The 23,153-nt window shown below is 43.2% G+C and overlaps 1 protein-coding gene across 1 annotated transcript; it reads left to right on the forward strand.

Annotated features, from left to right (window-relative positions):
* Positions 1-16,412: 16,412 nt before the first annotated feature.
* GPR148 (G protein-coupled receptor 148) lies at positions 16,413-17,471 on the forward strand. The gene has a single exon (XM_072869102.1). It carries the CDS (start codon positions 16,413-16,415, stop codon positions 17,469-17,471), a length of 1,059 nt encoding a protein of 352 aa, XP_072725203.1.
* Positions 17,472-23,153: the final 5,682 nt, after the last annotated feature.

Below are 23,153 nucleotides of genomic sequence, written 5' to 3' on the forward strand. Positions count from 1 at the left end.
TTCACAAAGGGGTTATTAACGTTTCTAAGCCAGCTGATATGCCTAGGCAGTACCCAAGCATATTAAACTGTTACATATTTCTCTTGCAAATGTGCAGTAGCCATTTTCCAACCAGTAGCCAAGTGCCAGTGCAAGCCAGGGTGGTGTGGTGGCTGGGAGACAGAGGAACAGTGTGTTTGAGGACAGAAAGCTGGGAGCCAAGCTCAGCTGGGGCCATGTGAGTGGTGCTGTGTTACGGTAGGGTGGATGCTCTGTTCTTTGTTGCTGTGTGTTGAGGGGGCTGGTAAGCCTGTGAAATAGGACACCTTCATTCGGGAAAAACAATTCAGAAATTATTCTTAAGCTTTAATACAGAGATGGCAATTTCTCGCCCTGCAGACGCACTACTACAACCTGGACTTCTGAAAGTGTTTTTTTAAATACTTCTGTTTCTAGGCACCTGGTTTGAAACACCTTACAGGAAGTCCAACTCTTCTTGAAAATCAGACACCTTAAGGTGCTTCGGAGCCCTTTATACATTGGGATTTTACTGTGAAAAAAAGCAGCAGGAGACTGATGTGTTCCCAGAGCTTGAGTGGAAGGTGTATGAAAGACTATGAAGTGGGGAGCGCTGCTGACTGCATGGTCATAGCTACATAGTCAATCATTTGAAGCTTGACAGTGTTTCAAAGAGTCTGATCCATTCAGAGCTAACTGAGAGTGGTATCCCAAATGGACAGAAGCCAGACACAAAATGAGTTAACTTCTTCCTCAGCTCATTAAATGAGTTACCCAGTCAAGAATGAAGTCTGGATTCACACCTATGTACATGTATTGTCACAGAAATGGTATGAGAATGACAGAGGGATGGGGACCTTGATTTCCTCAGTTGTTGCTTTAGCCTGAAGTTTTCTGTACAAGAAATGTTGCTGCATCTCCTCACAATGTGTAGGGCAGGGGGTCTGTGGTGCAGACCCCTGCAAATCAGTCACAGGAATGCCAGTACTGCTGGTTGGAGCTGCAGGAGGCAGATTTCTCTGCCTTTGGCTGTTTCCTGTTACACATGTTTTCCCTAATGCCAGCACGGATCAAACCCAGGTTAGTCTGCTCCAGATTGGGAAGCATTGCCCCAGTAATTAGAAATTACCCAAAATAACAAGGTGCTGCAATAGGTAGTGGAAGAGCCCAGGTAATATGCAGAGAAACATGAGTCAGGGAGGAGGCTAGCCCTTAACTGCTGTGGTCCTCTTCCCACAAGCACTGCTGCGTGGCCGTGAGGGGAGGAGTGGGCAGCCAGGTGGGGAGGAATCGCCTGCTTTCCCAGCCGCAGCTCCCAGGTGAGTGTGTGTGCCTGGTGCCTGGCACAGGGCTCCCAAGGCACCCTGATCAGGGCTCCTAGATTCTCTGATAATAATATTATTTTCCCTGTCCCATGAAGATATTTCTTCAACACCTGAACAGGTATCTGAAGTTGTGAATTTTTTGCCTGATCTACCTGATGTGTGCTGCTGTTTTCACCTGAAATGTCTGATGTATCTCTGATTGTTAAGGTGCTAGCCTGTCACATCCCTTCAGTGTTCAAGGGTGTGGGATGAGCGGACCAGCAATGTGTGTTTTATTTCAGAGTTCTCATCTTCGGCTGTTCGTAGGAGGACAAAAGCCTTCCATGGAGATGATATGCCTGTCAGACTATGGCAGTCATCAGCCCTTTCTGTGAGGAGAGGGAGACCAGATCCACTGCTGAAGCAAACAGGCATAATGACACTGCTTTTTAACACCCCAGCGAGAGATCATTGTCTGTGCTCCAGCACCCCCATTCAGAGCTGTGGGTAACACGCTGGTGACAGCCCAGCTGTGTGGTGACATGGCCAAGGATGGGAGGAAGGGGAAGGGGAGCCCAGCTGCTGCGGCTACAGCTGGGGCCTCCGTGGCATGTGGGAGCTGCCTGCGGTTGGTGCTGCAGCAAGAGGGCTGCAAAAGGCCACAGAGCAGCTCTAGGGTCTCTTTTGTCTTCTCCCTGGTTTGTGGGCGGTGCGTGTACAGTGCACTCAGTGCAATACAGTATACAGTGCAATAAAAGAAGAGAAGGAAAGTGGAGTCCAAAGGAGCCAGGAAGAATAGCTCTTGTTTAATAAGCATTTGAAATATTTCTAGACAGAAAAAATGTGAGGATTTATTGTTCCCATTACTTCTTTGGGCTTTTTCTTTTTGCTGAATTAGGCATAATTTGTATTAATATATTAAGTATTGTGCTTATAAAAAGATGCTCATTGGTTAGAGAGCAGTCCAAACTACACTCTCAGACACTGCATATTCTTATTTAATATATTTCATATAACTGTGTTTTAATTTGCTTCATAATAAAGAAGAAATAGATATCCAAAGTCAGCTTTCATGGAATGAAGTAATTGGTTGCACACTCTTAAAGCATTTTTAACAGGAAAATTTATAACAATATTGTAACTTCTTTTTAGCTTAATTTCCAGATCAGCAAGATTTATGAAATCTTGTTGTTTGTACCTGCCTACTTGTCCCTGCCATTGAATAGCTTCTACACCTATTAGCCAGGTTTATCCTAACTTGAGATGGTAAGAGAGCTCTCAGAATATACTGCCTTTTTTAAAGGTTTCATGAAACTAGGTGGCAAGCTAGCAGAGAGGGGCCGTGTAAGTACCTCCACTGGGGAAAAAGGCTGGAAAAGAAACTCAGCTTTTCGTAGAAATCAAAAAAGCAGCGTTGCAGGCAGGTAAACATCTTAGATACCAAAAGCAGTTAATCAACGACAGATTACAAGGTCCCAGAAAAGTAGGCTTTGTTACAGTGCTTGAACTATTTACTTTATATGTAAACCAGTGGGAAGAAAAACCCTCTGCTAAGCAGCAATTGTTTATAAGCTTTAATGCAGTAGTAAATAAAATATGATAAAATGGTAAAAACCTAAATATGAGAGATGTTTCCATGCTTTTGGAAACCCTAGTTGTTTTCCAGATTCGCAGTGGGATTTATAGGTAACCTTACAACTGCTGTAAAACCCACTTCTCGCCCTCCTCACTGCACATGGGTAGCTGGGTGAATTAATCTGAACATCTCTGAAGTGACTGTAGTATTCACTGGGTTATCACAGTCATTTGACCAGAGAATCTCACTCAGAGCAGTCAATATTTCTGTGAAAAAATACTGAGTATCAGCCAGCACAGCTATCTGATTAATTCATTCAAATACCAGAGATACAGTGTTACATATATACTAATGCCTTTATGCACCATTGCAGTATGCTGCCTGATAGTGTCACTGAGCCTTTTTTGAACTTGCATTAATGAGAACAAAAACTGAAACTGTGCTTTTGGGTGCTTTTTTTGTTTGTTGGATTGGTTTTTTGTTGTTGTTTCCTTTTTTTTGAGGAAGTCATTAGTCAAAGGAAATTAATTTTAGGAAATGCACACTTTGTTGCAAAGGATTCTGCAGCGAGACAGGCTTGATTTCTTGTTCCAAAGGCTCTCCTGCGGATGCTGTAGTGTCTCAGCAGGGAAGCCTTCAGTCTGAAAAGAAAAGCTCGTAAAATGCATTTCTGAGATGTTAACAGGCAAAGATGCCTTTGTTCAGACTGTTGTAAAATACTACCTGTATTTGGGCTGTTGTTGCAAACAAAGAGACCTTCCACTAGATGGCCCTCCACATCAAACATTGAATATGTTTCCATGCAAACCTGGAAACAGTTTCTTGGCTTTGAATTTCACTTTAAGCTTTGTCAACAAACTTTCTGTCCCAGGATTCACGTAGGCCAAACTCAAGCCCTCTCCAGTCCTGCAACTGGGCAGCCCTATTCCTGCAAGCCAATACCTACATTACAATACCTTGTCTTTTTTTTATTGTCAACCTGTACTCAGAATATGTATGCTTAAAATCCTGCCTTCTCGTATATGGGAGCTATGTAAGTGGCTGTTAAATGTTCTTTTTATCCACATATAACAAATTGAGATCTGGGACTTAAGATGGTGAGGTTGTCATGCATGTTCATGAGCAAAAGAGAAAGCACTGGTATTACAGCCTCGTCATTTGTCTCGTTGCACCTGTTCTGCTTAAAATTTTTACATCTGGCAAGGTTTCCTAAGGGGAAAAAAAACACTAAACTTTCAGAGGATGTAAACTGACATTACTCTATTAAAATTTAAAGACTTGCATTAATCAACCTCAGATTTGGCTTTGGTCGAGGAATATTGAGAGAGATGCCCCCTGATTATTCTGCCTATGACAAGCCAACAGGATGCCATTTTTGGAGGTCTCTTCCTTGGAGTGTGGCAGAGAATAATTCCTTGTATTTGCTCCTCCAGGTCACTGCTGTTTGTCCAAATAACACCTTCCTGTGCTGCTTATGTTTTGCTGATGCTGCCTAGTGTTAAATTGCAGGATGCTTGACACAAGTCTAATTTTCCTGCCATGAGCTCCATGTAGGTAAAGTCCTTTCACACACAGCTCTTTCCAGTGCTAGTTATTCCCAGAGGACAACTCACATGCCATTAGTGGTACACAACCACTCCAGAGCTTTATAAATGAGCCTGATGGTGGATGTGTAGCAGAGACTGTGTGTAATTCTGCTGGTGCACAGGTGCTTACAAAGGGAGTTTCACCAAGCAGCTGACCAGGAGTTAATACAAAACAGGTCACCAGTGCTAGCTTGATTCTTTGTGTACCAATGCCAACTCACAGCACCTGCAGGAACCACACAGCAATTTAAGAGATGGAAACAGGCCTGAGGAAGAGAGTGAGACTGAAGGTAAGGTGTTGCTGAGACTGTGTGTATTTTAGGTTGGAGTAAGGAAGCAGTTGGGGACTGCAATAAAAGGATGGGATAGAATAATTCTGTGTCCTGCCTCAGTGCAGTGCATATAGCCCATTGCAGAGCTGGGTGCTATTGCTGTCCTCTGAGTTGCTGCTGCTAATAATGGTATCCCAGCCAAGCAGGTTTGGAAATGTCTGTACTGAAAAAAAAGCAAAAGTCTTCCTTCTCATTTTGTGAAGTGACCCATGGACTTTGGGTCTTAAACTGCTGCAAAATATGAAACAGGCTCAGGACAATTTGAAGTAATGAGTTACTTGGCAGGAAAAGAGCAAACAATGGTGCAGGGTACTAACAACTGATGTTGGTAATAATTAAAACTGTCACTAATAAGGTATGTGTAAGGGGCTTTCACTGAGCAATGCACAGAGGGATTAAAAAGTTGAAATTAATTGATCTTGACCATTAAAAACAAAATAAGAAAACATATAAAGCCTGCTTTTGTGAGTAGGCAAGAACTGGTACATTCACTGGGAAGGAAATGCAGCAGGTTAACAAGAATGTGAATGAATATTGCTGTGGGCCCTGGTGGGTGCTCTTTGTTTCACTGTGCTGCCTTCAAGGGGCTGGAATCAGTTTTCCTTGCTGAGGAGAGTGGTGTTGCTAAATGGTATTATGATAACATAATGAGAAATCAGAGCAGCTAAGTCTTGACAAGGCATCCAGCTCAAGTTAATTAAAATAGAGGAGTCATACCATGGTGCCAAGGGAAATAGTAAAAGCACAGATGGGGAGATTCGATTGCTTACTAAGAATTAGTGTGGTTAGTGCAGAGGTCTTAAAAGGACAAAGGGACAATCTGGACAACCTCAAGGCTGGAACCAGAAGCTGAGAAGATGTGGGCATGTGGATTGCAGATAAGACAATTTTAAGAGTCACTACCAGTGTGAATTTGTGAAGGAAAAGGCAAGCTTTAGGATTAACCCAACTTTTTTGTAATTATGGGAGTAGAGTCTGGGGGAAAAGGGTGCCTGTACACAGTCATGGCTCATCAAAATAAATGTAGTTATGCTCATACTGTAGTAGAGCCAAGCCCCAGCCAGATTTGTTTAACAAAGGGTTATCCTGAGCCAAACTGTTCCCAGTCCAAGCCAGGCTGGCCCATCCTTTTTGATGTTACAAGGCAGATGTGGTTCTAAGTGCACCTCAACATGCCAAGTGAGTCTTGGAGGTGGCAGTCACAATTCTGCTGGGGTCCAGTAGCAAGAACCTGTCTGCTCTGGCCTGGAGGGGTAAAAATGCATGTAGCATGGGATGAAGCGTTAGTGGCTTTTCTGCGATGCTCGCAGCAGCCATAATCCCCTAATGTCCACTTCCCACAAAAGATCATAGTGCAGAAATATAAGCAGATCAGATGGAGGTGTCTTCCACACCCTGTCTGGCCTAAAAGCCCAGAGCACACTGAATTAGACAGCCATAAGCTCTCCTCTGCACATCCTCTCATATTGGGCTTAATTTCTGCATGGATTCAAAGGGATTGTACATAGGCTTATTGCATTTGTTGCTGTCTTCACTGGGACTGCATGGAGACACAGGAGGCCTGGGCTGATCAGCTCCTCAGACAGGACTGTACAGAAGAACCCTTCCCCCACCCCCCAAAAATAAACCAAAAAAACCTAACCCAACCAAGTAAATCCTATTTCCCTGAGGCATCATATTTCCCTGAGAAGAGGAAAAGGGTCGTCTGGAAGCAGAAGAAGGAAATTCCAGAGCAGATGAAAACAGAGAAAAATTTCCAGATTAGGAGGGGTCCTTAGAAAAATAAGGTGCATGAGTGTAGGAACATGTTTCTTCCCACTCTTCAGCAGACTAGATGCTGCCTAACCTCTGATCGGCTGTCAGGTTAGAGATCTTCTTGTGCCTAAACAAAGAACACAGGCTTCTTGTTCCTAGGCTACTATATTAACTGAAAACAAAAATAGTGGATTACTTAGTACTTCAGAGCTGCTTTTGTTGGGCCTCTTGCTGGAAATCAGTCCTGATTATGCATAAATTGCCAGAGAAGCTGGTCATTTATAGCATGCTAAAACCAGACAGGACAGTATGAAGGGTGGGTAGGAGGAGCTGACCCTCTTCTAGTTCATTTACAAAAATACCTTTTTATAAGTCTGTATCCCTGCAGATACCCTGTGAGGCTCCAAGGACCCTATCTTGAGTCAGACCAAGAGGGAGCTAACCCACTGCAAGCTGCCCTCTGGCAGGTTGAAAGACTTTTCTTGGTGGGGGTAAAGTCCCCAAGCTGGTGTTTATTGATGGCTAATCATGGGACAGACCTCTCTATTTTGGGAACAGGATGGGTGGGACTGGGAAGCTTGCCAGTAAGCAGCTTGGGGTGTAGCCCCCAGGGCTCTTACCTTCCTCTGGTCTGTCCTTACATGCCATTTCCCTCACTTCAGGGCTGAGGTCACTGCTTCTGTAATGTTTTTAGCAAACTGTCAATGTGAGACACTTGCTGTGAAACCAAATGTAGACCACGTGGCAGGCAGCTCCTATGTCAGCCCAAGCAGACAGCGGGAGTTCAAGAACATTTGGTTTATGTGAAAAGCCTGTGCTACCAGTGGTGTAGATTTGAAGCTATGGGAGCACAGGGGTGTCCCCTTATGCTGACTCCTCAGCTTCTCAGGCTGCCAACAGCAGAGACAGCCTTAGATGTATGTTTGCTTTGACTAAAAGTGGGGCTCAGTGATGCATATCAGAAACGGCCTCACAGAGGGTGTTGACAGGAGCCGAAGTGGTTCACAAATAGTGTAGGACACTTTCAGGACAGATAGCTGGGGATGAAAAGTGGCATTGTGTGTCTCGTTTTCACCATCACTTCAATCTCTAATAGCAGGCAGGAGAGAGAAATAAGTAGAGACACAGTCTCAGCTCAGAAATTGATGCGGAAGAAATTGGCACACTACTTGGCAGGCAATGAAGAGGCACAAGTGGCAGGGGTTGAGGTGGTGTCCTGGGGGACGGCATACATAATTCCACAGCTGCTGTGCTAGAGCTGTAGCTGGCACTGATGTAACAGTGCTGGTTTGAATTCAGCCCAGGAAATATCCAAAAACAAGAGAATATTGTGGGCTTCCCAGGGAAGCCGAGTGTTTGAAAGAGGAAGAAGTCATGGGGCAGCTAGTACTGGGACGACCACCACAACATCCAGTGGAGGTAGCACTTCCAGGAATGGGAGCTGCACAGGGGTGTGTGCCCCTGAACTGCCTCAGAGCATCGCTGAGGGAATTCAGTGGGGGGAACGGTGCAGTTCTGTGCTGATTCAACTCAGCTCGTTAAAATGGCTCATTAAAATGGGGCATTACAAAATTTTCTTCCTGTATATGTTGTCTTGCAGTTGTTGTGACCTATAGCAGTTTTGTGCATCTTTATATTCCTCTTGGTTGCTATGCGTTGTGCTGGGCTGGCACTGAAATGTTTTCTTTGGAGCAAGAAACTGCTGCTTCATGGGAGGAAAAAACAGCTCAATTAAAAGGACCTAGAAATTCCTGGCAAAATGCTGAGAATGGGCTAGAAAAATTGTTTTCTAGTTGCCCACAGTAGCTGTAAATATAATGAACTCTTACAGGATGGGCATTAGCCTGTGGATAGCTGAGCTATATCTGAGCAAGCCAGAGGCAGTTTGGAGCTGGCTACCATGCTAGCGTGTAGCAATGCTTACGAAAGCATAGAGAGACTGAAAAGAGAGTGGGGTATGTTGGCCCTGAACCAAGACTCAGGAGATTAAATTCTAATTTCTGGCTCTGCCACTGCTTTTCAGTATGATTTGTGTTAAATTGCTGAAAATGCATCTGGCCTCAGTTCTTCATCATGTACCTTTCTTCACAGGGCCTTTGTTGGCTCTAGGTGCTGCTGAGGACAATAGCAAAGGAAAAGAGAGGACGTGTCTTCTCTGGTGCTCCTCATGCACATCCTTTAATGAGCTGGAATTTTGACTGGAGAAGAAAGAAACAAATAATTAAACTAGAAATAAAATTGACTGTGTTTAGTGAAGATCTCAGCTTGTTGGCTGCCTTCAGCAATGTTCTCTCTATGCCTCAATCTCTCCCTGTCATGAGCTGTAACTCTGCCAGTTTGGTGAGAAGTTCTGGGCATATCAGGGGTGATGTGCACTCTTGTGACCTGGTGATCACAAGACCTGTGACCTGTGGAGGTCACCAGGAGAGTGAGACTGATGTGGGCTTACATAACCCAAACACTGGTAGTCTTGCTTAAAAAAACCCAAATATCTCTTTTCTTTACAAGTTCGGAGCATTTGTGTTCCAATGTTTGTGTTCCTCCTCCCTCCCTAACATTGCTTTCCTGCCATGAAGTCTGAATCTCTCCTGTGAGAGGACAGGGTATTGCTATGGAAATGAGTGGGAGCAGTACAAAGCCTTTACAAGGACAAGGCAGAATGAGGCCTCATGTGGAGAAAATCTAATTTTTAAGCACCTGTGCTGGATAAGTAACAAAGGAGCTGCAGGGAAGGGACAACAGAGCTTGTGAATGGCACTGTGTATGCAACCCAGAGCATATCCCCCCATGGCTAATAAGAGATTGTGACTCTTATTCAGCACATGCTGGCAGTTAATCTCTCCACCATATGGCGGCTGTGCCTGGCACCTGCTTCATCAGTGAGAGATAAGGTCAGGGTCTCCCTGTGGGCAGAGGTATTTCAGAGAATCAATGTTGTTTCAGCGTCTTTGCCACCTGGGAACGACTGCCGTTCCTAGGTACAGTGTTGGGAGCTGGGAAGGAGCATCTTCACTTTGGCAGTGAGGTTCCTTCCTCCCCAGGATGGTGCCTTGTGCTAGTCCATGCCGTGTGCAGATTGTATCCATTCATTCACAGTCTGTCATCAAAAGGCATGAATAGGAAGATATAACATGTATTTTCTTTCACACTGCTTTTTTTCCTCCCTTTTCTGTTTCTACTACACTTCTAGCATGTTTCCTTCCATCTTGATTCCTATATTGTCTTTGCCCCCAGCTTGTACAGTGCAGGCGAACGCTTCCCAGCTGTCATGGAGGAACTGTGACACCGTACAGCTGTGGCTGGGGCCCTCCTGTCTGCTGCATCACCATTAAACCTGTATATGCCAATCTGTCTCTTCTACACTGCTTTCCTTCCATCTCTCTTCTGGTATTTAATTTTATCTTGCACTTTACACTCTCCAGCCACCTGTCTCCCTTCTCATCAAATCATCCTTCAAGGAAATACCATGCTAAACCTCTCCTGTACTGCCTGGCTGTTATACGAGACAAAACATGTTAAGACGGGGACATAGCCAGACAACTTCTGCTTCTGCCTGCCTACAGCAGTCCTTCCTAGGCAATGTTGGAGATCATTGTTGATGAGACAGAACAGAGACAGAAAATTTTCGGTGCCAGTCACAACCAGAAAGACAGACAGCCTGATTTGGAAGGATGCTCTTAGGAGGTTAGTGGATATAAGTAGCTTCCCCATTTGAGAAGCTTCCTCTCAGGAGAAGGAGCTTTCTCCCTGACTTAAAGGAGGAGCCATGAATTCAGACATGTATTTCTAGTTCTGCTTATGACTCTGTGTGATATTAAATGTGGGTTTAATCTCTTCTGATAGTTGCTAAATCCTCAGATAAGAGTGATATGGTATCGTTCTTTACCTAAGGCCTTAGATTTCTGCAGGTAACTCCTGTTAGCGCTGATGTTGTATAGTGTTTGAAATTCTTCTAGAAAGTTCCTTACAAATTAAACTGCTTTAGGAAAGAAGGATGATATTTTCAAAATAGGCCTTATTTAGTAGGCTGTTTCTCCTGTTTCACAAATGCATTGTTATGAAAAGTAGGTAGGCAGGAGAGATCATTAAATCTAAGAAACAGTCTAGGATGGCTTCTCTAGGTGTCCCACGAATCTGTCCATAAATGACCGTGTAAGCTAGCAGTTGTTTGCTATAAATCCCTGGTCATATCTGTAGCTTGTCACATGAAAACATGTTAGTGGATGAATCATGTAGGTCCTTTCAGCATGAAAGAGACACTGGCAGAGGAGGAAAACCTGTCTTGCTTTGCTTTGCCAGGCTCAGGAAATGAAAATGGGTGAGTTCTGCTAGCTGCAGCTCACAGCAGTCAGGGCCAAGCAGTGACCTGCAGGAAAGTAAGTGGTGTCTGGGACTTACAGGCACTTTTTTTTTTCCTCTGGTTGTGTTACTTATCTACCCTTTTGTTGAAATATTTGTCAAATATTCCAAAATTCTGTTCTTCTGGCATGCAGCTTAATTCTCAATATTGCACCTGCAAGGCAGATTTGGTACAAAATTTACCTTGGCTTTGCAATCACTGTGGCCTGATGGTATTTGGAATTAGAAAAAGTGATTCAGGGATTTAATGCTGAGTCCACCCAGTCTCTGTCTCAATGTCCTCCCTTTGATTTGAGCGCCTCATCAAAGTGTCTTCAAACCAGCACTTTCTAATCCCTGTTTTCTTCTGTTTCAGGTTTCATTTGACCTTTAAAATCATTGTAATCTGAGCTTAGTTTTCACACCCATTTCTTTACTTCCTTGACTTTAGTAATTGCTATGCCTGATTTGTGAACTTTGTACAGTTAAAAGAGCAATGCATATGTCTCTTATCTATAGCAAATAACAAGCAAGGTGCTGAACAATAGTTCTGGAGACAAGTGGAGACAGATAGCTGAGGCATGGAAACTAGGACAATAAGACTAGGACAGTCAAGCTGTACCTCTCCCCTGCGAGTCCTGACCTGGAAGATGGTTGCAGAAAAGTTTAGAGGGAATCTTAGAGGTTTAGAAAAAAGTTGTCTTTTAATTGACTTTATATTTAAAGGAGAAGAAAAAGGGAAAGCTCAACCAGAAAAACAGTACAGTTAAACTGTTCTGATTACTTGTTTTTTCCACTGACAGCAGTTCATTTCCCCAGAGTGAGAATATGGATACAGGCAGGAAATAACTGCAGCTGGTTCTCTGCCCTGCTGGGAGGAGCTGGCCTGCTCATGGGCACTTGGCTGTTCACAGCTGGGAGAGCTTCACCAGCAAGTGAGATGCCTTCTGGACCTAGATAAGCCTGGAAAGGGGGGCATTCTTGGAAGGAAGTTGAAGAAACTGCAATAGCACATGAAGGCTCCTGAGCTCAAGGCTCTGTTACTAAACATGGCTGGAAATATCCCCATGAAACAACATTCCAGTGAAAATGTTGATTTGTTGGACCCAACTGTATCATCCAAAACACTTTGTTCAAGGAGTTGTGATGAACTCTGAGGTGGCCTTTCTACACTGCTCTCCCTGGGCTCCTGACCAGGCAGATCAGTCTCTGGGGCAGACCCAAAGCACAGTATAATTTTCTAGGCTAGGACCTGGTGAGCAATGCTGGAACAGGCAGCCATGTCCCAGACTCCATGCTCATACTGAGACAGTGACATGATGGCACCCAGGGAACCTCAGAGGTGAATGTGAGCATGCAATTTAGTCACACACTTCCTCTGGGTATCCCCTCCTAACACAGTCTCTTGGGATGAAGGGCTGGGGAAATCTTGGCATTATTCTGGTTGGCTTCCCTTTCTTGTATGGTGCTTCCCTGTCATGGCAGCAGTGTGCTTGTTGACTTGTTGAATCGGTTAGACTAAACTCTTTGTGAAATAGGAAGCTTCCCTATGTGTGTACATAGTTAAGTCCATACCAGCTACTGGTATGGTAGTTGGTATGGTAAGATGGTAATATTTCTGACCTTTTCTGTTCAATGTGACAATACCTGTTTATAGTCAGTAACAGAATATAACGTAGTACAGTTTTTGCTGGATTTACAGTCTTCAGTATGGCTGAATGCATGCTTTCTTAGATCTCCCAAACTCAACAGATAACTAAGCTTTCAGTGGGATGTTGATTGAAGCAGAAATGAGTAAAGTAATTAACAGTGTGTGATTCAGTTTGAAAATCAATACAGACTGTATTGAGCCAAAATAAGAGCCAGAAGAGGGGCTGCTAATAGTATAGGTCTGAATCAGCAAGATATGTAAAAAGTGCATCCACCTAACATAAATTTACCAGAGAGCATTTTAAAAAAATCAATAACTAGAGCATTAAGGCCAGGTTTACAGGAAATTGCAGGAGAATCATTCAGGTTGGCACCACAAAATATTGAACACTGAGATGCAATGGCAAGGAGCTGTCTAAGTTCGGTATCCTGAGGAGTGGTCTTCAGAGCTGCCATCCCCTTGCAAATGGTCCAGATGTGGAAATGCCTCCTAAGCTCAAGAAAATGAAAGGAGACAACAACCAGATATTCTCTAGAGCCACCTATTCTGGGTGTATATCAGTGTGCCAAGACACCAACCTTTTAAATTTTTAAATCTATCAGAACTATACTGAATAGTTATAAGCCCCTGTGGAAATCTGAGGGGAGTGGCTTTGGCTGGACTTGCCCAGGTCTGGTGGGGTTGAATCTGTCTTCCAGTTATTTGTTGTTTTCCATTTTTGTAAAACTAAAGCCTGCCTGCGTTCCTAAGACTTTTATAGTAGCACAGTTAAAGCTGACCAAGCTCATGCTATAGGGCTTACTCTGCCATCTGTAGGCTGTAGCAGATGAATAGTTGAGCACACGATAAGCAAGGCTGTGAACTTGTGATGTCTCGTGGGCTCTGTGGTACTCATTGCATGCAGGCTGAATGAGAGAGTCATGAGCTACTTTGCATTTGTCATGAGGATCTCAGCTGAGAGTGGACCTGCAGTCAGCTACTGCAGAATAATTAGCAAGTTCATACCTTCACTTACCTTTCACGTTATTTACCTTACGTTATTCACATTTACACTTTCATGGCTGTCAAAGTGAATTTTTAAAAGGTAGTTCAGTTGAAGGTTGCTAGAGTTATCACTTTTGCTTTGTACTTTTCAGTAGTGAGGATGTCAGTGTTTGTTACCCTCCCAGATGTAGCTGGGACTTCTAGCTCATGATAACTAGCTTTTTTATCCAAGAGGAAGGAATAGCTCTGCTATAAGGATGTTGTTTTGAGGCATCAGAAGAAAAATAATTAGACTGAAAAAATAAGAACTATTTGTTAATTGAACAACTATATATAAACAACAAGCCCTTGAGATATATATTTGCAGAACTACAGTGCTGTATAACATCACTCTGTGAAATACTTGGCGGCATTAGACATTCCTATAAACACCATCAGATCACTGTATATTGTATTTGCATTTATTTTGCTAGCAGCCAAAAGTGTGCAGCTGATGACAATTAACTCTTTTGTTTGTTCACATTTAATCCTAACCAGCTGGTGGAAAATACAGTTGTGATTTTATATGGAAATGACAGAATCTGCCCATTAATAGGACATCCTTGGAATGCCATGATCTGGGAGGCAGCAAACGTTTCCACTGTTAACAGAGGTCTGAAATTATAGTTGGAGGTGATTCACGCACACTTTTCATGGCTTCCCTTCCATTTTGCAATAATTGTATAATTCAACAGTTTGGGTGTTTGCTGCTACTGTCTACTTAAGGTATTAACTGTGGTGTGACTCACTGATAGATGCAGGGCATGATCCTGAAGCCAAATGTATAATTGCATCAATATTGTTCACACACTTTTCAGTGGATGCAGGATTGAGTGAGCAAAAATAATCACCTTCTGTTTTCCCTACCCAGGCACCATAGCAACTGAAATGCTGTGCTTAAAATTATCATATGCCATGCTTAAAATTATCATTGATTTTTCCTCCTATGCCTTTTTTCCATATGGTGCAGCCTGTCAAACTGTCTTAACATACAGCTCCATGGATGCCAGCTATCAGTGTGTAAGGAAATGAAATGTGCACAAGATTTTATGACTGATGCTGAGTTTCATAAGATGTCTGCTTGGCATGCCCTGAGATAGCATGTCCATGGCAGAGCACGACTTTCTGCAAGGTGAGACTATGCACTGCCTCCCACGGATGGAAGCACGCTGCATTGCTATATGCTGGTAGTGCTGGGGAAATAATGAATACAATAACGCCATGTTAAGTAAGGAGCTGCGTTCCCTCTGCTCTTGTAGCGTCAGTAGTAGAATCCATATTACTTGAGAGGAGAAGGAAGATCATACCTGAAACAAGATTTGACCATGCTGGTGAACGTGAGAGGTCCTGGTAGACCTGTCAGGACTGCCAAAAAGGTGTTCTGAACTTAGTATTTTTATTTTTAGGCACCTAAGTAAATAATATAATTTCAAAAGTGCTGAGCAGCCAGCAGATTTCACTGACTACTTATTTTGACTATTTTATTAGACCTTTGGCTTGTGCACACACTATTTTTCAAATACTGGGAGTAATCCTTTGATGTTTACCATTACTTAAAAAGCTCCAGGATACCCCTGCACCACTGGTGAGAAGAGCAACTAGAGCTGGGAGTTGACAAAGCTGCCTATTCTGTAGATCTCTTGTCTTTGCTACTTATGCCCTGTGTAAACAGCAAAGTAATGTGATGTCGTAGCAGCAGTGTGCTGCTTTGTGTGGTGTACGCAGGGGTAAGCAACTGCAGGAGGCATAGACCCTGAAATAAAATAGTGCTGCTATGCCCACTTTGCATCACACAAGATGATGAACAATTGCACCAATACAGTCTTTTTGATTAAAATTAAAGCATTATTAGCCAGTGTTGAGCCTATTAAAAAAAAATGAGCTTTTCTTCTGATCAGACCATGCCTGGGAGAAATGAGGAGTTCCTTCTCCGCAGTCTAGATCCTTCACAGTTCTCTCATTGCACCCCCAGCTCTGACACTGAGCTCTGATAGTAAAAGCAGTGCACCAGCAGCTTGCTGGCCAGCAAACCAAGATTTGGTCTCCAAATTGTCATTGGAAACGCCAAGTCTGCTGTAGGGTATGCCAGTACGTTGTAGTATATGTCACTCATCCCAGACAATTCTCAGATTGACTGTAAGTCTGCAATAGATGGGTATTCACTGTTTGTACATCATGCATTAGAAAAGGCAGGGGAAGGCTTATCGTCTATAAATAACATGATTTGATTCACTGAAGCAAAAATGTTTGTCATCTATAAATAAGATAATTTCATTCACTAGAGCCATTGTGATACAATTTTACAACAGGATTGAGAGCCATTTTTATTGATCACTTCAGATCGATTGTGTTGTTGCATACAAATTGGTACAAAACATCACCCAATCACATTTATGACTCTCCTACATCAGTACACGTGGAATGTTGTTCTGTATCATCACATATTTGTTTAATCAAGCTAATATTTCATCTGCCTCATTGGAGTGATAATGTGATGAGAACAATCTCAAATTACTGAAAATGATCAACGCATTCATTTCTCATCAAAGAGCTAGCTGACGGATTTAGACTTTTTTTAAAGCACACAAGGATTAATTCTCTTTTCTAAACATTAGATTTTGCAGAAAGAAAAGAAAATTTCCACTTTAGGCAAAAACATCTTCTGGCACCACAGAATTCACTTACAAGTTTCAACTTTCTGTACTTGAGAAGAACCGGTAGAATTCGCTACGGAAATCACTTTGCTTCCACAGGCTTTTTGCATCCTCTGCTTCATTTGCCTTTCTAAGGACTCAGTGTAGAAGATCTTGCTTTCTCCAAGTCAGACAATCATCCCAAAATCCTAAGGAAATGGACTTCTCTGGCTGTGCTTTAATAAAGAGAGCGAATGCAACTGCATACCGCCACAGGGAGACAGAGTTCAACAGTTCTTCAAATTTGGATGACACTTCTTTGTACTACTTGCTGGAGGAATGGGCTCTCAACCCATCAGGCACAAACATGAAGATGTTTTTAATCCCTCCAGTTGTCTGCCTCATGGCAGGTGTCCTCATCATTCCTACCATCTTGTTTGTGATCTTCTCTAGGTTTAGCATCCGTCAGAAAACAAGGTACATGCTGCTGGGAAATGCTCTGCTTTCTGATCTGATATACCTTTTGTTCTACACCCTGTCAGCTGCTCTCAATGCAGCACATGTACATCTCCCAAAGGAAGCTTGTGTCCTCCTATTATTTTTGCTGGCAGTGGCTTACTGTGGAGGATTGTTCACAGCTGCTGCAATAGTCCTGGACACATGCATAGCTATTTTGTTTCCTTTGCGCTACATTGCTATTTTGCCTCCTTCACGAACTAAAAAAATTATTGTATTACTATGGATGTGTTCTGTGGCTTTCCCTGGGATTTTCTTCTTGGTGCTCTTGAGCACTCACAGCTTTGTGCCCTGTGTCCTGGAAATGTGCTCGGTTCCAGTAATACTAACATTAACTCTGAATGGGACTGATGCTGTGAAACTCTGTTTCTGGCTTTCTACCACGGTTATCTTTCTCTGCCTGTCTCTAATATTTTGTTGCTACGCTATTCTGTATTTTAAAACCAAACAATTGGGTATATGGGAGAACATCTGCTCCAGAGCCAGTGTAACATTCTTAATGCACAACACTGTGTTATTTTTTTACTTCTTTCCACTCCTGGCCCTTTTTGTAGAATCGTTCTTGTGCATTAACGTTGTCATCAGACTGCAGACAGGAATCTGGGTCTCCCTGACAGTCTGCAATGTCCTGATGGTTCTGCCTAAAGTTTTGTTCCCTTTTCTGTATGGTCTTCGATACAGAGAGATCTCAGCATCTCTCAAATCCATTGTCAGGAGGAAGCATCTTCACCTGGTGTCACCTGCTCCATCACCATCCTGAGCCAACGCAGAGCACAGCCACAGCAGAGGAGTTGTCCATACCTTGTTAGCATGCAAACGTTATGGAAATCACTCAGCTTCTGAAGAAGTGATCTGAAGAAGAAGTGATCAACCCGTGTCTTCTCTGACACTCTGCCTCCTTGGTGCCAGAAGGCCACAGATCTTTCATCACATCACAGCTGAGAATACAGCAAATGCTACCCTGGATGAAATTCTAAGCTTTGTTCTGATGTGGGAGGGCAGTATCTTTTGGAGGAGATATTGAATCAAGATCATTTTCACCCACATGTGGCAGATGCCTTTCTGGAAAACAGAAGATGAAAAATAGATGGTGCAAAGCAAAGGGGGTAGCCACAGGTCTCTTGACAGTGTCACCTACAGCAGAGAAGATCCCTACCCAAACATGCTGTGAACACAACAGCTATTTCTTTCACTTGCAGTGTATTCTTGCAAGGTTGGTAGCCAATGTCCTATTCTTTGAAACATACACTGAGAGGTGCCTCTGGAAACTGCTGTACTCAGTGAAACGCTGTGCTTCCTCTTGTGCAGGGTGCTAGCATATTAGCTGCCGTATGGATTCTGTCTGACTATCTGCAAAACACTGAATTTTTATAAAATCTCAGTCTGATGGGAAGTCACTTTTGATCAGTGTCTGTTGGGCAGCCAGCACATGATGCTGTCAGGGAGGAACAGAGATGGGCTGCTTGGTGAGGGAAAACGGGAGCAGCGGGTGGCAGTGCCTCCCTGCAGGGTGCAGTGCCTCTGTGCCCGTGCCAGCTGAGCCGAGCGGGTGGCCGCGGGGAGCCTGGGTCAGCCCAGAGCCCTGAATCCCCACTGGGTCCGTACTGATGCGACCAGGCCAAGGCTGAACCCAGCAGCTGGGGCAGCAGGGCAGGAGCAGCGAGGTGTGAGGCTGGGCACAAGGGTACCCATAACAGGGCTCAGACATGATCCGGGGTGAGGGACTAAGCGTAAACACTGTTCCTGAGTCCCTGCTGAGGCATCTCCCAGGTCTGTCGCACATAGATCTTCTCCAGCAGCCTGATCCCAGGTTATAGCTGCACCATATCAGAGCTGGTGTTGGGTACCTGCCACGAAACCCCTAGGAAGGTCAGGAGGAGAGGCTGCAGAGCCTGTTGATGTACTCAGGGGCAAGAAAGGTGATATCTTGTAAGAGTATTTTAGGTTTCCAGATCAGCCACCTACCTACAGAAGATGAGTGAAATGTATTTCTGACCTTTAAAGAAACCAAAATTTCATTAGACATAAATATCAGTGTGGGAAATTTAAATTGCAGTGCTGTTCCTTGGACTTGAGAAAAGCGCTTTTGTATTTCTAAAGATAGCATTTTTAGAATTTGTTACTTTTTATACAAAAATACATTGGACTTAAAAAAAAAAAGGCATTAGAAAATGGCCCTTGATTTCACTCTGTGCAATATTTTGCGTGTGTTCAGACTCTCTCCACCTTCTGTTTGCTTAAAGCAATACACAGAAAGTGCTGAATGTGGCTTTTGGGAATTTCACGCTCATCTGAAGAATTCTACTAAGTGTGAGCCAGGAGGAGATCAGTGTCTGGTTGCATGAGATGGTTTTTGGTAATGAAGCCTGTTTGAGAGGTTCCTGCTTATCTCTTTCTCTCCCCATTCCCAAACTGCTTGTTAACTCTCCTCACATTTTAGTGTCTGCTCTCTCCAGTTTGCTGATACAACTGCTTCTGGGGTTGCAGATTAAAACTATCCCTCCAGAGAGAAGTGGTGTTGTTTTCATTTTAACTGAGATTATCCCAGCGATCTGTTTTATAGCATGTTCTGCAAACAGCTGTGTCAGCACAACTGAGGGGGGTAACAAATTCCAATTCCGAGGTGGGACTGAGCAGGGATATCTTAGAGGCTTTGCTTCTAAAAGACACTTCTTGTGTAAAAGCATCTTTAAGGTAAAGTTGCTGCAGGTGAATAAACTGTATTATTGTGTATTTGCTTTAACCATGGTTCTGTGCTTCCCCTATTTTGACCCAAAGGAACAGTAAATTCCTGAGCAATGGCTTTGTTTTCCAGGAAAAAACTCCCACATTTCTTCTCAATCCTCTCCAATAAAAAAATCAGGACCTAAAAGTTGCTTTTTACTCGTTGCTTTTATTTTTCTCTAAGATGAATGTACCATAGACACTCGGCACACAAGCTATGTTTGTATAAAGACATTAGTTTCAGCCTATAGCAGGACTCATCCATAACATTAGGAAGGATGCGGAAAATGTCTGTATACTAGATCAGGCGCTTTCTGCTAAATCCCTTTAGCATGCCGTATGATAAAGAATGGAAGAGGTACAGATAACTCCCCAGGCCGCTTGTATCCTGAGCCAAATCTTTATGTCAGTGCCCACTGGCAAAGATGCTGATCACTTACAGGTTGTTTGTCCATGCAATATTCTTTCAAGCTTTATTACCTGAAGTTTACCTATATTGTAAATTTTCATGCTAAGTAGTAAAGATAACTGTGTAAATAGTATAAAGTAAGGTAGTTCTATATACAGCCATAGGTGACTTTGAATAGCTGCAGGTTAATAGTATTTGATCTTCCTGCTAACCTTTGTCAATTATGAAGTTAATCTCCAGGACAGGCTCGGATAGGATTATATTGCCAATTCTGTAACTTTTTCTTACGAACACATCCCCTGGATATATTTAGAGACAGCTAGAAGTTTGATGACATAAAGAAGGACACCAAAAGAAGGAGGAAGTGAATTGGTGATTGTGGGAAGTTTATGTATGTATGAAATCTGTTTAGAGTGATATCATAAGGACCAAGCAAACAAAACACTGCTTCGTGGAAATGACCTTCTAAGAAAGATGAATAAAATAATCTTATTTATGTCCTTGAAATTGTTCCCAAAATGGGTGTTTGCCTAAGAAAGATATTCGTTGAACTGAAATTAGTTAAGTTGAATGGAATTCTAAAAAGGTCATCTGCATTGCAAGTTGATGATATTTTATTAATCCACTTTAAGGTGGTTTAACATTAGATAGGTAAGTTTTCCTTAAGTCACTGCTTGTAGACAACTTCTTATCATGGAATATTACTGTGCTGTTTGTTACAAAAGCAGTATGTTACAGCATGCATAGAAGAAACACACCATACACCTGAATCATTGGCCTTTGGGGATTTCCCCAATCTATCTGAATAGGACCAAAGGAGTCACCAGGGCAACATCACAAGCACTAGGTTCCTATAATTCTTTTCATAAATGTCTTGAGTTTCGTCTTAAAGATCGTTAGGCTTCTTTATTTGCCAGAACCTCATGGCTGTAGTGATTAGCAACCTTGTAAGGATGTCTCCAGATAAGCTCTGGAAATTCAAACTGAGACTATTTACCAGAGCCCAGCTATCGACCTCTTCGAGGTCATGTAAGTGAACTTCTTGGATGTCACTGTGCCTGCCTAGCATTTTAATTTAAAGTGTAATGGAGAGCAGTTGACTTTAACATGTGATTTGGCAGCTGGGGGCAGTAATCCTTGAATAAATTGCAATAGCATGAATCACTAAAGGTATTCTAATTTATAGCCTAAATATATTCCTGGTCAGTTTTCCCCCTCTTTTCTTATGCCAATATTGTCACTTTGCTTACCACTGGTCTCTTCCCTCTCTCAGTTGGATTTACGGTGCAGTTGACTGCTGTCTGTAACCTGCAGACTGAAGGGAGTCAGACCTCATTCCAGGGGCTGGGTCTGTGCCATGCAGCACTGGAGAAATAATTAAATCTGCAGTTAAATCCGTGCCTCAAATGAGATCAGTTTCAGTGTCATGAGATACAGAGAATCTCCAGGCAGGTAAACAAGTGCACAGCTTTGGATTTGGGGTTTAGTTCATTTGCAACGATTTGAGTGATTATTCAGTAAAACTAATTAACCTCCTGCAGTTTTAGTAATTAATATTAGAGACTTTACTCCTGCTCCATCAGTTGACTGTATCATTTTCTAAGGGAAGCTTAATATAGTAATAAGTCAGAAGGAAACTGGTATTTGCCTGGTTGCACTCAAGGCAGCCCCGAGAACACAAGGGCTGTGTCCCAGTGCTGGGGAACAGCACCGTCTGCCCCTGAGACAGGTCACACAGCTCCCGCAGGGAGTCATCTGCTCTTTGCTTCACTAGTCGATGTTTTTGTACACCGAGATACTGTACGTCCTTTGGACAGAACCCGTGATTGTGGCCATTCCCTGTGGGAGGTGAGTATGTATGACAGATGAGAGAGAACCCATGATAGGAAAAGGAAATTACAAGTTTCCTTGAAACTTGATTTCTGTTGTCTCCTGTCTCAACCCTCACCTGGCTGCTGGTAACTGAGGGCACAGCACTGCTAGTTCTTGCCATTTTTTCACAAGCCTTGTGATTTTTGGCATCTTCATAAAACTACTGATCCTGAATGTTTTTGGTTTTCAATGTGCTTCTAGTCCTTCAGATTGCAACATGAATCTGAAAAGTACAAAGAGAAGGGAGGCAAATAAAAACAAGTCTTCATGAACTCCTGTTAAAAGTCAGAGTTTTTGAGAGACTCTCATGAGTTAGGAGAGGGAAAGGAGCCAAGCTGTAGTTCTGCCATCTCATGTTTGTCAGTGAGGGATGGTCTGGCTTGTGCTTGCCCAAGGTCTGCAAGTGTGGCTGGGGAACTGCCACAGGAGAGACAAGAGGTTGTTTTCTGTCTGTGCTATGTGGAGTTAAGAATTTGTATTTAGAAGTTTATTTGGACAACGTTTTTCCAAATCAGTGGATTATTTTTTCTCAAGCAAAAAAATGTAAGTTTTGCTACTGATGTCGCAGGGAGAAAATCAGCAACCAGCTGCTGAGGGCTACTGGTTTTTAGGATGATTCCCAGTAGGAAGAACTAGTCAGCTTCAGCAGCTCCTATCATTAGTTTTGGCAGCAGGTAAAGATACAGAAGTGCAGCTCCTCAAGGGGAAAGGGACACCACCCCCATTCATCCACCTTCTCTGTCCCTGTAGACCAGCCAGTACTGCTAGCCAAGTCAAAGCTGGTAACTGTTCTTCACTAAAACCTTTTGAAATTAAATACTCTTTTTAGAGCGCATTTCTTCATGCCTTCTGAAAAGTAGAGCAGGATGGGACAATCTGGGCCAGCGGGAAATGTGAGAAGTGCTGCACCTTGCAGAATAACAGGAGCATTAAGAAGGAAGAGGACCAATTAAAAAAATAGTTGAAAATGGAAGGACTGTGGGAAGAGTAAGAAAATGTGGGGATTGGCTGGAATTATAGAAGTGAGTTTCAAGGCACGGGGAAATTGCAGAAGAGACAAGATTTCTCACAGTCTTTCTGAGGGAAGGACACGGTGGAGACCCGTTGAGAGGCACACGCCTACCCCACGGGCTGCATCTGCCCTGCTCAGCCTGCACGGTTGCAGCAGACTCACCAGTACCGTCTGGGGCCCTGCTGTGCTGCTGAGCACTCTGGCATTAGTGTACTGAAATTCAGGAACCCATGTTCTTTTCTCAGCCCAACATGAGAGAATTATTATTTTTAATACTGTATAAGGCAAAAGGAGACATTACAGAGAGGGAGAGGGGCTGGAAGGAGTCACTGCTCTCTGCTTGGACAGATTTGTTTTGCACAGTGTTTTCTGTCTTGATTTAATGGTGACTTGGCTTTTTCCAGCAACTAGGCAGGGGGGGAGGG

This window comes from Ciconia boyciana, chromosome 7 (genome assembly GCF_034638445.1).
Source record: "Ciconia boyciana chromosome 7, ASM3463844v1, whole genome shotgun sequence".
In the NCBI taxonomy this organism is placed as follows: Eukaryota; Metazoa; Chordata; class Aves; order Ciconiiformes; family Ciconiidae; genus Ciconia; species Ciconia boyciana.